Source organism: Anolis sagrei, chromosome X, assembly GCF_037176765.1.
Source record: "Anolis sagrei isolate rAnoSag1 chromosome X, rAnoSag1.mat, whole genome shotgun sequence".
Taxonomy (NCBI): Eukaryota; Metazoa; Chordata; class Lepidosauria; order Squamata; family Dactyloidae; genus Anolis; species Anolis sagrei.
In genome coordinates, this window is record NC_090034.1 from 52,048,140 (window position 1) to 52,065,963 (window position 17,824).

Consider the following 17,824-nt stretch of genomic DNA (forward strand, 5'->3'; position numbering starts at 1 on the left):
GGCTTTGATAAAGAATAGAAAAGTCAAAGAGTTTGTAGCTTGTGAAGATGGAAAAACATACGCACAGCATGGAGTGCTACCTAAAGATATAGATGTTTGCCTCTTAAGGTCATGACAGCCGCAGGAGGTTATAGAAAGACAGAGAAGATCAATAGGACTTTTCAGAGTTGCCCTTGGACTCTGGAACTTCCGCAGTCGTCTTAATGGATATCTCCAGGAAGGCTTTTGAGACCTCTTTGGTTTTACCGTTTTCGCCGTAGCTTGAAATATGATCACTTTATGAGTTTCTTATTTTTATTGGATACTACATTTTGTGCTCTATTTGTATGCTGAAAATGGCCTGATAGTAATACGAAAGAAAATAGAGAATGACAGTAAAAAAAAAAATAAGGCCAGTATGGGGAGCAGGCAGGCATAAAGGTTATAGAGGAAGAATGAACTATTAAAATACTTAGATTATTGGGGAAGACTTTCTTAAAAGCCCATGGCAGTCCCCAGGTTATGAACAAGATAGGTTCTTTAGGTTGGTGGGCTTCTGTGAGTTTTTCTGACTGTATGGCCATGTTCCAGAAGCATTCTCTCCTGGCGTTTCACCCACATCTATGGCAGGCATCCTCGGAGGTTAAGAGGTCTGTTGGGAACTAGGCAAGTGAGGTTTATATATCTGTGGAATGTCCAGGGTGGGAGAAAGAACTTTTGTCTTCTTGAGGCAAGTGTGAATATTGCAATTGACTACCTTGATTAGCATTTAATGGCCTTGCAGCTTCAAAGCCTGTCTGCTTCCTGTCTGGGGGAATCCTTTGTTGGGAGGTGTTAGCTGGCCCTGATTGATTCTTGTTGCTCTCTATAGTCATGATTTTGTTCATTTTCATAGTTTCCTCCTTTCTGTTGAAATTGTCCACGTGCTTGTGTATTTCATTGGCTTCTCTGTGTAGTCTGACATGGTAGTTGTTAGAGTGGTCTGGCATTCCTGTGTTCTCAGGTAATATGCCGTGTCCAGGTTGGCTCATCCAATGCTCTGCTATGCCTGACTTCTGTATATATCTATAAATGTTAGTTTTGGGGAACATAGAAAAGGGTTAACACCCTTTTTGCCACCTATGCCCCTGATCAGAAGATTTCACCTAACTTTTTGTCCCTGTGATAATTGTTTTGAAAGATGTAGATTGTTGTGGAAACAAGGATTGGAGAACAAACTTCAGTGGAGATACCTTTTCCCCAGGGTAATATCCATATATACGCGAGTATAAATATAAGCGGAGGCACCTAATTTTACCACAAAATCTGGGGAAACATATTGACTCGAGTATAAGCTGAGGGTGGAAAATGCAGCAGCAACTGGTAAATTTCAAAATAAATATAGGTACCAATAAAATTACATTAATTGAGGCGTCAGTAGGTTAAATGTTTTTGAATATTTACATAAAACTGTAATTTAAGATAAGACTGTCCAACTCTGATTATGCTATTTTAACCTTCTTCAGTGTAAATGTGCTTATGTATCCTTTCAATAATAAAGAGAGTTAAAAATAAATGTAATAATAATAACAGACTAAAATAATAAATGTAATAATAAAATAAAATAATAAATAAAATAATAATAGAGTAAAATAATAAAAATGTAATATAATAATAAATAGAGTAAAATAATAAATAACTTTGACTCGAGTATAAGCTGGCGGGGTGGGGGGTTCAGCCTTAAAAAAGGGGGTGAAAAACGCAGCTTATATTCGAGTATATATAGTAACTCTTTCAGGAGCGAATTTCCCTTCCGAGGTATAGATTCCTCTCACTTCCTGTTGTCTTATCCCCATTTTTAACGAGGAGCCATATGTAAGTTGCATGTTTGTAACTCAGGGACTGGCTGTATTTAGATTATTAGGAACTACTTTATTAAAAGGCCACTTGGTAGGCCAAGTCTAACTTCTTACGCTCCCTGGGAATTTTTCAAACAAAGTTACCTGTGTCTCAGAATAGATTGAGAAAGCTAAAGTTGTGCTAAGTGGCTCCTTGGACCCAATGCCTGACTGAGAAACCTGTTTCTTTCAGGTCAACGGGCCGGATGGCATCCTCCAGAACGGGGCTGTGGATGACAGTGTACCGAAGACCAGCCAGCTCCTTGCCGAGCTCAACTTTGAGGAGGATGAAGAGGATACCTACTACACCAAGGACCTCCCTGTGCATGCCTGCAGGTAAGGCGCCTGGGCCTCTGGTCATAATACAAAACACAAAGCACACACTCTCTGAGTGCAAGGGGACTAAGAGATCGGTATCTCATGCAGTTTCACAGCTGACAAAGCCTAGAACTGTAATGTAATTATTGAATGTAATGTAATGTTTTTAAACATTTTAAATACTTAATATCTATTAATTTAAATTTAATTTTAATGTTACTGGAATTGTATGTGTTTTAAGTCATTGAATAATTGCCTATATGTAAGCGGCCTTAAGTCTCCTTTGAGGTAGAGAAAGGCAGGGTATAAATGGGGTAAATAATAAATAATAATAAATAGCACTGTCAACCACACACCTCTAGGGTGTCTTTATCTTTAAGGCCCGGCCGGTTTAGAATCTTTGACAGGCAGTGCTGTATCAAAGACCATTGAGATGCTGTAGTGTTCAGGGTTTGATATATTCAAGCAGCATTCCCTTCCCACGATTGAGTTGCTGCTTGCATTACAGTGGCATATAAAGCAGAGCTGGGTCTTTTTCCTCATGCAGAAGTGGAGAACATAAAGCAGCCGCAGAACGGTTTTCTGTAGCGATTTGATGGAAAGGACCAGGGGAAATCTACTTTTTGTAGGGCCAGGCTTATCACAGCTGGTTAATCACCAACAGCAATAGATCATACCAATCGAAAGGTTGGCAGTTCGAAGCCTGGGTCGGGGTGAGCACCCGACCTTCAGTCCAGCTTACTGTCCACCTAAGCACTTCGAAAACAGTTGTGAGATGAGAAAATAGGCACCTCTTAAGCAGGGAGGTATTTTACGGCACCATAAAAGAAATAGCAGGAAATGCCAGCGATCAAAGAAAGGAGGAAGTCTGTGATCAAGGGCTCTTCGTCATAGAGGATAGAGTGACAGCACCCCACTGTGGCTAGAATTGAGCACAACCTCCAGGAAAATGCTGACATATGCCTCTATTGTCTGGCCTATCTGTTTAATGGCATTGAATGCTGTGTATGTGTTCTGTGGTCTGCCCTGAGTCCCCTTCAGGGTGAGAAGGGCAGAATATAAATGCTGCAAATAAATAAATAAATAAATGACTCAAAGCAAAACTTGGCCTAATGGGGGGTTCTTCTCTCTGTGTGGTTTCCTCTTTAGCTACTGCGGCATCCATGATCCAGCCTGTGTGGTCTACTGTAACACCAGCAAAAAGTGGTTCTGCAATGGACGCGGGAATACCTCTGGCAGGTAGGCCTTTGGCAGATGTAGTCTGTGGTCAGCCTTCCCTAACCTGGTGTCCTAGGCTGGGAGTTATAGTTCAGCCTAGCAGGGAAATACATGGCTTGTTCTCCGCATGAAACTCCATTTCAAAGAGAAATTCCTTTCCAAGGAAAATGGTTGACCTATGGAGGCTTGTTAAATGTGGCAAAAGCATCTATGTAGATTAAAGACAAGCAAGGGGTTAACCATGGATGGTTTTAATATGCGGTTGTTTTCTCAGAGGCAAATGGCGGAATGATATCAGATGGCTAAAAATGTATTTAGATTTGCAACACTTAAAGCAGACTTTGAAAGGGGAAATGACTTAATTTGATAGCCACAATCTCTAAAATATGAAATAGGGGAAGAAGAGGTGAAGGACTGGTGCCAAACATAGAAGAGGTGGAGGATTGGTGCCAAACTGCGTGAAAGCAGTTGGTTTTACCCAGCATTCACCTTTCTTCTCTCCTTTCCGTCAGCCACATCGTGAACCACCTGGTGCGAGCCAAGTGCAAAGAGGTGACTCTCCACAAGGACGGTCCTCTGGGTGAGACAGTCCTGGAGTGCTATAACTGTGGCTGCCGCAATGTCTTCCTACTGGGCTTCATCCCGGCCAAAGCCGACTCTGTGGTTGTCTTGCTGTGCAGGTAAGAGTACCTCCTTCCTTCAGTAGAGTCTCCAGGCAAATCTCCAGGCAATGTTCTTGCGCCTGCAATGGTCTGAAGTGCTTCTTTTCTGGCCCCTTTGGCTGTGCAGGCAACCTTGTGCAAGTCAGAGCAGCCTGAAGGACATCAACTGGGACAGCTCTCAGTGGCAGCCTCTGATTCAAGACCGCTGCTTCCTTTCCTGGCTGGTCAAGATCCCTTCAGAGCAAGAGCAGCTCAGGGCCCGGCAGATCACCGCCCAGCAAATCAACAAGCTGGAAGAGCTGTGGAAGGTGAGTGAGGGAGAGAGTCAAGGAGTGTTGAGGAGGAGGCAACAAGTCCTAAAGCAGAACTATGTGCCTGGGGTGGTATTGGGCTCAGGGTTTGGATTCCTGATAGGTTTCTCGGCCCTGAGGCTTTGGGCATGGGAGGTGGCCTCCCTGGAGGGGAAGAAGTGGTTGCGAAAGAGTTCCAGTTAGAAAGCTCCTTCCCCATGAGGTGTTGTGTGGTTTCCAGGCTGTGTGGCTGTGTTCTAGCAGCATTTTCTCTTGATGTTTCACCTGCATCTGTGGCTGGATTTTTTTTGTAAATAATTTTTATTGGTTACATATTTACAGTATCTTAATAAAAGGGGGGGGGGGCAAAGAGGGAAAGTGGGAATAGAAAGAGGGAATAGTATGAACAGACTGATAGGTAAAAGAAAACAAAAACAAAAAATAACAATAATTTAAATATTTATTTACTATATTTATATCCCACCTTTCTCGACCCCAAAGGGGACTCAAGGTGGCTTACAGCAGAGGCAATAATTTAATGCCTTAAACAATTCAACAGTTAGATAAACATTCAGTTAAAACTCTAAATGAGGTTAAAAGCAATTAAAACATAAATATTACCATTTACAACTATAAAATAATGATTATTATTGCTTGTTAAAAGTCTTTTTTATATTATACTAGCCGTCCCCTGCAACGCATTGCTGTGGCCCACTCTGGTGGTCATGGGGGTTCTGTGTGGGAGGTTTGGCCCAATTCTATCATTGGTGGGGTTCAGAGTGCTCTGTGATTGTAGGTGAACTATAAATCCCAGCAAGTACAACTCCCAAATGTCAAGATTCTATTTTCCCCAAACTCCACCAATGTATACATTTGGGCATATGGAGTATTCGTGTAGAGTTTGGTCCAGATCCATCATTGTTTGAGTCCACAGTGATCTCTAGATGTAGGTGAACTATAACTCCAAAACCAAAGGACACTGCCCACCAAACCCTTCCAATATTTTCTGTTGGTCATGGGAGAATTGTGTGCCAAGACTGGTTCAATTCCGTTGTTGCTGAAGTTCAGAATGCTCTTTGTTTGTAGGTGAACTATAACTCCCAGCAACTACAACTCCCAAGTGTCAAGGCTATTTTCCCCAAACTCCACCAGTGTTCACATTTGAGCTTACTGAATATTTGTGCCAAGTTTGGTCCAGATCCATCATTGTTTGAGTCCACAGTACTCTCTGGATGTAGGTGAACTTCAACTCCCAAACTCAAAGTCAATGTCCACCAAACGCTGCTAGTATTTTCTGTTGGTCATGGGAGGCCTGTGTGCCAAGTTTGGTTCAATTCCATCGTTGGTGGAGTTCAGAATGCTCTTTGATTGTAGGTGAACTATAAATCCCAGCAACTACAACTCCCAAATGACAAAATCATAATTTTTGGTCACTCCTTGTGTTGTGAGATGTTTTGTTGCCAAATTTTGTGCTATTTCGTTCATTGGTTCTTTTGTTTTTAAGGTACTCATTATGCACAGAGCATTTATATATATATAGATGTGCCTTTTGAAAGTTCTATTGTTGCCACGTTCTCTTTCTCTCTCCCTCGGGAAAGCCTTCCCCCCACTGTGGATCAATTTCTTTCACTTCAATTACTTTTTGTTTGTGTTCGCTCCTCCCCCTTCCTTCTTCATATTTTTAACATGTGCGCTAGTCATCTTTTTTGCCAAAACCCCAGGCAGAGCTTCACCTCACCTTTGTTTGGGTTTGCTTTGCCCTGTGGTCACCTTTCCCAGGTCTTTGAGCCACTCCCCCTTGAGGGGAGAGGTCTCTTTGACCATCGGTTATGCACCCTTTGGGTTTGGCTGTCTCTCCCAACTCAGTCCATCAGAGAGAGGGAGCTATGTGCTCTACCCAACCTGTTAACAAGGTTGGCACTCAGCTCTCAGTGTGCCATGCCAGCTGCCATGGCACTCCACCAGAAGTCTGTCATCTTGAGAGGATCTTGACCACAGTTGGAGGTGAAACGTCAGGAGAAAATGCTTCTAGAACATGACCACATAGCCTGGAAACCACACAACATGTGATTTCAGCTGGGAAAGCCTTTGACAGCTCCTTGCCCTTCTCCTTGGGTTGTACAGCTGACTTCACAGGGCTTTCTGGATGTGGATGAACTAAAACTCCGATTGTCCAGGGTCAATTCTGATGAACTACAACTACCGATGTGCCGGCAAAAAAAGCCACATGTGGCCGATGTGGCGGCAAAAAAAGCCAATGGGATTTTGGCCTGCATCAATAGGAGCATAGTGTCTAGATCTAGGGAAGTAATGCTACCCCTCTATTCCACTTTGGTTAGACCACACCTGGAATATTGTGTCCAATTCTGGGCACCACAATTTAAGAGAGATACTGACAAGCTGGAATGTGTCCAGAGGAGGGCGACTAAAATGATCAAGGGTCTGGAGAACAAGCCCTATGAGAAGCGGCTTAAGGAACTGGGCATGTTTAGCCTGAAGAAGAGAAGGCTGAGAGGAGATATGATAGCCATGTATAAATATGTGAGAGGAAGCCACAGGGAGGAGGGAGCAAGCTTGTTTTCTGCTTCCTTGGAGACTAGGACGCGGAACAATGGCTTCAAACTACAAGAGAGGAGATTCCATCTGAACATGAGGAAGAACTTCCTGACTGTGAGAGCCGTTCAGCAGTGGAACTCACTGCCCCGGAATGTGGTGGAGGCTCCTTCTTTAGAAGCTTTTAAACAGAGGCTGGATGGCCATCTGTCAGGGGTGATTTGAATGCAATATTCCTGCTTCATGCCAGGGGGTTGGACTGGATGGCCCATGAGGTCTCTTCCAACTCTTTAATTCTATGATTCTATGCTTCTACCAGCATCTTCTTGCATTGCCCCCAAACCCCGCCAGTATTTAAAGTTGGTCAGGATGGGTCTGTGTGCCAGTTTTGGTCTGTATCCGTCGTTGGTGAGGTTTGTAGTCCTCTTTGGATGTTGGCGTACTTTAACTCCTATTATTCTCTGTCATTCCCCCCAACCCTGGCAGTATTTAAACTGTGTGCCAAGTTTGGTCCAGATCCTCCAGTGGTGGGAGTCGTGGGGCTCTCTGGATGCAGGATAAGGGAGGTTTGCTTTGTCCCTCTCTCCTGATCCCTATCTTCTGTTTCCTCACAGGAGAACCCCTCTGCCACCCTCGAAGACTTGGAGAAGCCTGGCGTCGACGAGGAGCCACAGCACGTCCTGCTCCGCTATGAGGACGCCTATCAGTACCAGAACATCTTTGGGCCGCTGGTGAAACTCGAGGCGGACTACGACAAGAAGCTGAAAGAGTCTCAGGTCAGCTGTACTGTACTTTATCATTGTGAGCCTCTTCTTCCCATATGGGCTTAAACCTCAGATGAGAGTCTGTAGCTTGAAGATGCAAACCTTTTAAGAAGAACTTGTACTGCCTTTGGCTTCATCTTGCCCACTTGTCAGGATAGACTCTTTTCCCCCTTTTAGACCCAAGACAACATCACTGTGAGGTGGGATTTGGGTCTGAACAAGAAGAGGATTGCCTACTTCACTTTGCCGAAGACAGATTCAGGTCAGAATTCATTATTTTGGTTGCAAGACTGTTTGGAACGGCTCTGCCAATGTCCTAAACATGTGAATGTGCCTCTGTCTCCTCTGCAGATATGCGTCTGATGCAGGGAGATGAGATCTGCCTGAGGTACAAGGGGGACTTGGCCCCACTCTGGAAAGGGATTGGCCACGTGATCAAAGTTCCTGATAGTATCCTTTGGGGTTTGAAAGTTGGAGGATCGGGGCTGACCTGTCCATCGCTTAGTAGGTTCAGATAAACTTCCAAAGCTGTCCTAAAACTCTGGAACGACCTGCTGGAAGAACTTTGGCAGTGAAAGTGAAATGTAAGAGATGGTAGAAGAACTCTCTCTTCCGGCAAGAGGCCCGTCCAGTCAGTTCTAGAGTCATGTCCTGTGTCTTTTAATCTTTGTTCTGGGTATTTTAATATGTGTATTTTTTGTGGAAATAGATTTTAAGGTATGTTTTTGCTGAATGCTTTGTGAGAATGATTCTATGATCATTGATTATTACTACTGAGGTCAACAGAGCTCTTAAAAGTGGTGCGAGTTTATTTTCCCCTTCTCCAGAGACATTACTACTTAACTAGGTTTCGAAGATTACGGCGACGAGATTGCCATTGAGCTGCGGAGCAGCGTGGGGGCCCCCGTGGAGGTGACCCACAACTTCCAGGTGGACTTTGTGTGGAAGTCAACCTCCTTTGACAGGTAAGGGGAAGTCCTTTGGTCACTGGACTCTCTCAAGGGTCCCAGCGGCAGGTGTTTCACGCCGTTTCCAACCCCTTCCCATTCCCAGGATGCAGAGCGCCCTGAAGACCTTCGCGGTGGATGAGACCTCTGTCTCTGGCTACATCTACCACAAGCTCCTGGGCCATGAGGTGGAGGATGTCATCATCAAGTGCCAGCTGCCCAAGCGCTTCACTGCCCAAGGGCTGCCAGACCTCAACCACTCTCAGGTGAGCTCACTTGCCCAGCCCCAGAGAGTGATGGAAGCCTGTTTTTCCCCACCAGCGCACAGTGTGTGAACTTGCTCTTGTCTTTGCCTCAGGTGTATGCAGTGAAGACTGTCTTGCAGCGACCCTTGAGCCTCATCCAGGGGCCCCCTGGGACTGGGAAGACTGTGACCTCGGCCACTATCGTTTATCACCTGGCGAGGCAAGGAAATGGGTAAGGAGGGCCTTGGGCACCATGAGTTTCTTTTTTCTTTTTGTTTTGCAAAATGCTATACACTAATAGTGGTGATGGGGTATGGAGCCGGCAGGAGGGGAGGAAAGGGGACTATTGAGAACCATTTTATGGAATTTAAATAACTTTGGTATCTGACAATTTGTGAGGATGAGAACGGGGCCAGAGTTGGGCTTGGGAATTAATAGGTGGCTACTAATAGCATTTTCCCCATTTTTTAAAAATTAGATTGTATAAGTAGAGTACAACTGTCACCAGTATATTACAGAAGTATTAAACAATATTAACCAATGCAAGTAAAAGAGACTGCATACTCTTCTGGTACAGCTCATTTTCTATTCCTTTTTCATTCCATCCCAGTCTCCTACTTATACCTATTTATTATTATTATTATTATTATTATTATTATTATTATTTCGCACCCATCCCTCTTCCTCTGCCCCCCCCCCCCTCCAGGAGCAGTTGTGACTCAATTCTATTTGTTGAATCATGGAGATGGTCTGATTTAGTTCCTTGTCTTTTCTTTTTCCCTTCACTTTGGCTATCAGTACTTTCCCATTTGAGACCCGGTTCCCCATAGTGTATAGATTATTTTTCTTTCAATGATATCATCCTGGAGCATATAATCAGCTAAATATTTGTACCATTTTTTTAATTTCAATTTTTTGTACTCTTCCATCCCATTGCAATTGTTGCTTGTGCCACTCCTTATCATATATTTTATAATATCTGTCCATCTCACCCTTTATTTTCCTACTAGTTTGGGTCCTTGGCGTTTCTTGGGTTATTTGAAAAAGCCAGTTTTTAAATTGTACAAAATGAATAAGGTTGTGGGTGAACTACAACTCAAATCATGGCAGGCCAATTCCCCTCGAAACCCACCAGTATTCAAATTTGGCCATATTTGGCATGTTCAGTTGCTGATAAATTCCTCTGTTTGCTTTGTTCCTTAGAAAATAATAGGAAAGAGTTAAGGGAGAGACAGTGGGCGGGGTCATACAAATTCCTTACCAATGGAGATAGTGAGAAACACTGGGATGTCTTTGGTGGAGGAAACACATAAAATCTAGGATGAAATTGTCCCAGTATGAAATCTTTCACTTGGGTGGTGGGCAGTGTGGTGTTTGTGGAGGACATTGGCAGGGCTCTTGGACATCATGGCGCTCACTATAACCTGCAGTGTCTTTGGAGAGAGGGCCTTTGGTGTCTCCTGAGTCATGAGAGCTATAGCTGTTTGAGGAAGTGGGAGCTTGTCTGTGTACATGGACACCCAACCACATACACACATACATATTTTCGTTTTTATTATGTGTGTAGATCAGGGGTCCTCAAACTTTTTAAACAGAGGGCCAGGTCACAGTCCCTCAAACTGTTGGAGGGCCAGATTATAATTTGAAAACAATATGAATAAATTCCTATGCACACTGCACATATCTTATTTGTAGTGCAAAAAAACACTTAAAAACAATACAATAATTAAAATGAAGAACAATTGTAACAAATATAAGCTTATTCGTATTTCAATGGGAAGTGTGGGCCTGCTTTTGACTGCTGAGATAGGATTGTTGTTGTGTGTGCTTTCAAGTGGTTTCAGACTTAGGTTGATCCTGAGCGAGTACCTGGTAAATGACCTTGGAGGGCCGTATTTGGTCCCTGGGCCTTAGTTTGAGGATCCCTGGTATAGATAGATAAAAATTGTTGTATGTTGTCACATTCCCACCACATGTGTAGAAAGGTTCCTGTTTCGCCACTTTTATGTCAACATAATTTTGTTGTGCTTTTGATAATATGGGCTAAAACTAAAGGTCTGAGGGTGCAACGACACTGTAGAACTGATGCAGCTTGACACCACTTTTACCGCCGTGGAATCCTGGAGTTGTACTTTCCAGGGGTGCCGGCACTCTTTGGCTGGAAAGACTTTGCCGAACTACAATTCCAATGATTCCACAGTTAAAACAGGACCAGACTGCATTCATTCAATGGTGTTGATGTACCTGGGTGGGTAGTTTGTATAAGTAAGAGTGGGGAGTTAACAATTAGTTTTGAATGTATTCATTTAGTAATCTGTTTCTTTATGTTCAGCTTCCATTCCTTTGGTTTCTTATGCTTTTGGAGGTCCCGGGAATGCTGCATGCATAAAGATTAGATCAGTTCTTAACTATTTTTTTACCAGGACCAAATCAGTTTTTTTGGTCAACTTTAGATTTGGTTAGGTAATTTGTGGTGCTGATTCAGAAAATTACATTGGATAGACCACATCAGCTCTAGTTTCTGATACAGAGCACATGCCATCCAGTAGTCGCCATCTGCTTGCTCACAGAAAACCTTATTTAATAATCTAGAGCCGATGTGGTTGTAGTAATCTTTTGTGGGTAGTCAGCCTCTCCCCTCCCATCATCCTCGTTGAGGGTTTTACAAGACCAGTAACTCTCATTGCCCTGTGGTTTTGAGGCAACGGTGTAGTAATGGTGAGGCCACGGACCATATTTTCATTCTTGAGGACCACTGGTGGTCCATGGACCCCAGGTTGGGAACCACTGGATTAGATGATAGTGGTGATGTTGATAATGGAAGATGGATTTTATTTCATTTGAATGGTGCCTTGCCACTTACTGAATGGACTAGATTGCCCTTGGGTGTTTCTTATTTTATTTATTTATTTATTTACCTTACTTATATACCGCTGTTCTCAGCCCGAAGGCGACTCACAGCGGTTCACAACAAATACGAACAGCAAAAATTCAGTGCTACAGTATAGAAACAGTTAACAACCTAACACATTACACAATTAATAAAAAGTTACTACAATACCCATTCACTGTCGTCTCATCATCAAAAACATGTTCCAGATTCGTCATCCATTGTTCCATTCCAGTGTTCATTAACCAATTTCTTCCAACTCTGATTCTCAGAGCCCAAGAGAGGGACCAATTTTCTCAATATCCAAACCTGTAAAGTTGTCATCATGACAACTTATACCTTTATGTAGCACTTTTATTCCACCAAAGAGCCAGACAAAGGGTTTATGGAAAGCCTTTTCCCCCTCCAAATTAACCAGGCCTAAATGTGTCAAAGTTTTACAGAGAGGCCCGGAAACATCCCAAACTTTTTGATCCCAAAGTTTGGGCCGCAGCATCCCATGTTTCCCTTTCTCCTCTGGTTTGAGTATTTTTCCAACCGCTTTAATGTCATTGCAGTCATTTCGGTGCAACCCTTAACTCTGAGGATGTTTCTGTTTGGCTTTGAAATTTGGTGTTTGATTTCATCCTTGCAGAACCCACAACAGGTCTACTTGCAGTGGGCATCCCAATTGGGGCCTAGACCCAATCCCTTTGCTCTCTCTTTTATCCCCCTCCACTAGGCCTGTGCTCGTCTGCGCTCCAAGTAACATCGCCGTGGACCAGCTGACAGAGAAGATTCACCAGACGGGACTGAAGGTGGTTCGCCTTTGCGCCAAGAGCCGCGAAGCCATCGACTCGCCTGTCTCCTTCCTGGCCCTGCACAACCAGATCAGGAATATGGATAGGTGAGGCTGCCGTGTCGTTTGGGATGCCTTCCCAAATTCCTAGCCATTGGACAAGCTGGTTAGGGATTCTGGGAATTGGAGGGCCAGAAGTCTGATACCTCTGCTCTGTCTGCTTCCCTCTGTGAATTCTCTGCTATTCACTCCATTCGATTCCTGAGGCCTTGGCTACTATTCCTCCCACTACATTTTCCCCATATGCTACTGAACTGCCCTGGGAACAGTGTTTCAATACAAGACTGATTCAAAGTGCTCTCTTTGCATGAGACACCATTTAATTATTGTTATTATTGTCTTTTTTGATCCACGTTTTTGGGTGCTAACCTTGGTTTGGGTGCTAACCTTGGGTGCTAACCTTGGTCTTCCCTGAATGATCCCTGCAAGTTGTTGTTCTGTTGTGATGTCTCTTTTGATCTTGGTTTTGGGTTCTAAACTAGGTCTTCCTGTTACCTGAATGGGAGACCCCAAGATATTATTATTGCTATTTTTATTGTGAGTATTGTTGTTATTATTAACTAGCTTGGGTACCCAGCTTTGCTCAGGTAATTAGAAGAAGTCGATTTTTAATTTTACAAAATGCATAAGGTTGTGGGTGAACTACAACTCACATCATGTCAGGTCAACTCCGAGGAACTCCATCGGTACTTAAAGTTTGTTATACTGGGCAAGTTTGATCTAGATTAATCATGGGTGGGGTTCGGTGTGCTCTCTGGCTGTAGGGTAAACTACAACTCCCACTATGGTGAGTCAGTCCCCTCAAACCCCTGCAGTAGGTTGAGTTAATCACGGGGGTTCTGTGTGCCAAGTTTGGTCCAGGCCCATCATTGTTTGGGTTCATAGTGCACTCTGGATTTAGGTGAACAACAACTCCTGTAAATCCCTCCAGAGACCTCCAGTATGTTTTGTTGTTCATGGGGGTTCTGTGTGCCAAGTCAGTTTCAGGTCCATCATTGGTGGAGTTCAGAGTGCTCTTCGATTGCGGATGAACTATACATCCCAGTACCTACAGCTCCTATAACTCATGGTGAATTATCCCAAAACCTCTCTACTATGTTCAGTTGCTGATCATTTCCTCTTCTGTGTGCCATATAAAAGAATAGGAAAGTGTTAAGGGAGAGGCAGTGGGTGGGGTCATGCAAATTCCACACCAATTGATAGAGTCAGAAACACTGGAATGTCTATGGTGCAGGAAACACAAAATCTCGGATGAAATGTCCCTGTATTAAAGCCTTCCCTTGGGTGGTGGACAGTATGGTGTTTGTGGAGGATATTGGCAGGGCTCTTGGACATGTTCTCAGTGCTCACTAAAACCTGCAAAGTCATTGGAGGGAGGACCATTGGTATTTCCTGAGGAGTGGGAGCTACAGCTGTTTGTGGAGGCAGAAGCTTTCCTTGGAAGTGGACACCCCAGCCACACACACATACATATTTTTACTTTTATTATGTGTATAGATGTCTCTTTTGATCTCAGTTTTGGGTGCTAAAGTAGGTCTTCCTGATCCCTGGATACCCAAGTTATTATTGTTGCTATAGTATTATTATTATTATTTCAATTCTAAGACACACTTTGCATCATAGTATCGAGAGTGGATTTTACGTATTTTTGTTAGTACTGAAATTAGAGTTTGTCTTATAATGTGAGAAATGTGGTATTTATTGCTGTCGTTTAACTCATTTAGAATCAGGATATGGCTTCTTTACAGAGGATTTCTGAGCAGTGAAAGTATTGTATGGCTGCTAACGGGTTTTCTTCGTGTGTATGTATTTGTCGGTTTGCTTTGCAATAATAATAATAACAACATCAACTATTTATATTCCGCTCTATCTCCCTGAGGGGACTCAGAGCGGATTACAATATACACAGATAAGCAAACATGGAATGTCTTTAATACAGTGGAATAACAATAACATAGAAGTACACAGAACTTTGATCACCGGCTTTCTGGAGGCAATGCTTCCAGAAAGCCATGGGGAGTGCTCTTGTTCCATTTCCTAGCCAAGGAGCCTGTTATCCGTAAACACCTCCTGGTCAAGATCTCGAATACTAGAAAAGGTTGAAGCCTTTGTTTTTTCAGGGAGATTTTGGCGTTCCGGGTACTTTGCACTGCCAGTTCCACAAATCTCATGGCCATGTTTTTGGAGTTGAAGTTCAAAATAATCTGCAGTTTCCCTGTCACTGCTCTGGCCTCTAGACAGGGCATACCATGGAAGAGGAGGTCCATAATAGGAAACAAATTGGCCAAACCACAGGTTACAAAGCCTCCACAAACTAAAGACACCTGTTGATTGTTTTGTTTGTGGAAGAAAATGCTGAATGTTGTGAAAAGTCTGAGAGGAATGTATCCTTTTCATCTAATCCAGGGATACAGCTATATGGAGAAGTGGGATAAGGACATGGCCCTTTAAATAACAATTCTGCCCCCTGCTTATATTTTCCTTCAGTCTCTATTGCAGTAGCTTCAAACTTCAGCTGAGTGTTATATAAATACAGTTTAGATGTCCAAAGAAAAGAGGCAAATATCAGAGTTCTCAGGAACTATCTTCAGTGTCTCAGGGTGCATCTACACTGTCAAATTAATGCAGTTTGACATCCCTTGAACTACCATGGCTCAATACTATGGAATCATGGGAGCTGTAGTTTCACAAGGCCTTTAGCCTTCTCTGCCAAAAAGGACAGGTACCTCACTAAAGTGCAACTCCTATCATTCCATAGCACTGGCGCAATGGGTTAAACCCTTGTTCTGGCAGGACTGCTGACCGAAAGGTTGGCAGCTTGAATCCAGGGAGAGGGGCGAACTCCTGTCTGTCAGCTCCAACTTCTCATGTGGGGACATGAGAGAAGCCTCCCATGGGATGGTAAAACATCCAGGCGTCCCTTGGGAAACGTCCTTGCAGACAGCCAATTTTTTCAGATATGGCTTCTTTACAGAGTACTCCTGGGCAGTTAAAAGTATGGTATGGCCATTCATGGGTTTTCTTGGTGTGTTGGTTTTGCAGTATGCCTGAGCTCCAAAAGTTGCAGCAGCTGAAAGATGAGACTGGGGAGCTGTCCTCTGCCGACGAGAAGCGCTACCGGGCCCTGAAAAGGACAGCCGAGCGGGAATTGCTCATGGTACATGTGCCTTTTCACTCTTGTCTCACACAGGGTTGGGCCAAATGAGTTGCCAAATGTGGTACAAGAGAGGTGCTCAAGTCCCATTCTGGTCCTATTCTAGAATGCTCTCATCTTCTCACAAACCTCTGGGGGTAGACGAAGCCGTGTGATATACATCCGTAGCCTTCTGGGGGTCTTTTAATGAGTCAGGGTGGAAAAGGAGGGTTCACATGTCTGGGCCTGCTTCTGACGTTGTGTCCTGCCCACAGAATGCGGACGTCATTTGCTGCACCTGCGTGGGAGCTGGCGACCCACGGCTGGCCAAGATGCAGTTCCGCTCCATCCTGATTGACGAGAGCACCCAAGCCACAGAGCCTGAGTGCATGGTGCCGGTGGTCCTGGGGGCAAAGCAGGTAGGACACCCACCCTGCTCGGGTAGGGCCATCTTTTGAGGACCCAAGAGGTTTTGAAGCCGCTGCATTTTCTGTTATGTTTGCCTTTCTGAGCCTAGGTCAGCTGCAGACCTTAATGTGTCTCCGTAATAACTCCAATTTGACAATGGGAGAACTTAATTGAAGACACAGTACAGGCAGTCCCTGAGTTACAAATATCATTGTTAAGAATGGGGGTGAGACAATAGAAAGTAAGAAGAATCTGTCCCTTGGGAGGGAAATCCACTCCCGGAAGAATTATTATCATGGGAGGGAAGTGTTTTCACTGAAGCTTTATCCCTAATCCTTGTTTCCACAACAAGCCACAAGGGGCACAGGCAGCGAAAGAAATGCCACGGTCTCCAACCAATTGTCAGTGGTAGCTGATCATAATCTAACTCCTAATTCCATTGACTCTAAGGCTACAAGCACATAGCTATGTGAAATGTCTATTATTTGTTATTTCATTATGGCATTTACAGTATGAATATAATAGGAGAGCACAGCATTATAATCCCAAAACATAGCAAGTCCTAAACATTTTCCATGAGGCTGTAGAGAAGAGTGAAAGAAGGACTTCAGAGGAATGGCATGTTCAGCCCAAGAGACGTAGCTTGCAAAAGACACGACTGTTGGGGGTTGATGGGATCCCCAGCAAAGACAGCATAAATGTCCAGCTTGAGCTAGAATTCTACTCTGAGAGTTGCTTTCAACTCAAGAATCAAAGGCCTTGAGTTTTCCCATAGTGAGAGGGGGACTTGACCTGGGTTGAGCTACATTATTTGTATATCTGTCTTTGTGAAGCTGGTCCTCCTCTGCTGATATCTGACTCCTTTTCTTCATAGCTGATCCTCGTGGGCGACCACTGCCAGCTTGGCCCGGTGGTGATGTGCAAGAAGGCGGCCAAAGCTGGCCTGTCGCAGTCCCTTTTTGAGCGGCTGGTGGTGCTGGGCATCCGACCCATCCGCCTCCAGGTCCAGTACCGCATGCACCCGGCCCTGAGCGCCTTCCCGTCGAACATCTTCTACGAGGGATCCCTGCAGAATGGTGTCACGGCAGGTAAGACTAGAAGGGAGCATGGCTTCGCTCATCTCAAGAGCCACTCTCTTTGGATTCAGGACCTTTTCAGCATTTGCAATCTGGAGGAGAGGTCCTGATTGGACCTGAGCAGCGGACCTAGAAACCTGGCCAAAGCAAAGTATCGGTTAAAATGAGTTATCACACTGTAACACGATTTTTCTTCTGGGTTACAAATGTCATTCTCTAATTGTTTCTATCATAAAAATATGGAAAGGTATTGTCGAAGGCTTTCATGGCCGGAATCACTGGGTTGTTTTAGGTTTTTCCGGGCTATATGGCCATGTTCTGGAGGCAATTTTTCTCCTGATGTTTTGCCTGCATCTATGGCAAGCATCCTCAGAGGTAGTGAGGTCTGTCTTCCAACAGACCTCACTACCTCTGAGGATGCTTGCCATAGATGCAGGCAAAACGTCAGGAGAAAAATTGCCTCCAGAACATGGCCATATAGAAAAACCTACAACAACCCAATATGGAAAAGGTTTGTTGAACTAAATTGATTGATTGATTGATATAGATAGGTAGATACATAGATAAATAGATCAGTAGCACTTTCTAACACAATTTTTGTTCCCAGGTTATTAATGTAATTTCCT

The 17,824-nt window shown here is 43.9% G+C and overlaps 1 protein-coding gene across 2 annotated transcripts in view; it reads left to right on the forward strand.

The window, feature by feature from the left end:
* UPF1 (UPF1 RNA helicase and ATPase) overlaps window positions 1-17,824 on the forward strand; it is a 48,748-nt gene that overhangs the window by 8,601 nt on the left and 22,323 nt on the right. The window contains exons 2-15 of one of the 2 annotated variants that reach the window (XM_060785091.2): window positions 2,050-2,192; window positions 3,324-3,413; window positions 3,905-4,072; window positions 4,182-4,362; window positions 7,512-7,673; window positions 7,839-7,923; window positions 8,013-8,111; window positions 8,509-8,626; window positions 8,715-8,874; window positions 8,967-9,085; window positions 12,465-12,629; window positions 15,624-15,738; window positions 15,990-16,133; window positions 16,997-17,210. In XM_060785091.2, coding sequence (XP_060641074.1) covers window positions 2,050-2,192; window positions 3,324-3,413; window positions 3,905-4,072; window positions 4,182-4,362; window positions 7,512-7,673; window positions 7,839-7,923; window positions 8,013-8,111; window positions 8,509-8,626; window positions 8,715-8,874; window positions 8,967-9,085; window positions 12,465-12,629; window positions 15,624-15,738; window positions 15,990-16,133; window positions 16,997-17,210 — 1,963 coding nt within the window. The remainder of the gene's footprint in view (window positions 1-2,049; window positions 2,193-3,323; window positions 3,414-3,904; window positions 4,073-4,181; window positions 4,363-7,511; window positions 7,674-7,838; window positions 7,924-8,012; window positions 8,112-8,508; window positions 8,627-8,714; window positions 8,875-8,966; window positions 9,086-12,464; window positions 12,630-15,623; window positions 15,739-15,989; window positions 16,134-16,996; window positions 17,211-17,824) is intronic. The other variant, XM_060785092.2, reaches the window with a different exon arrangement.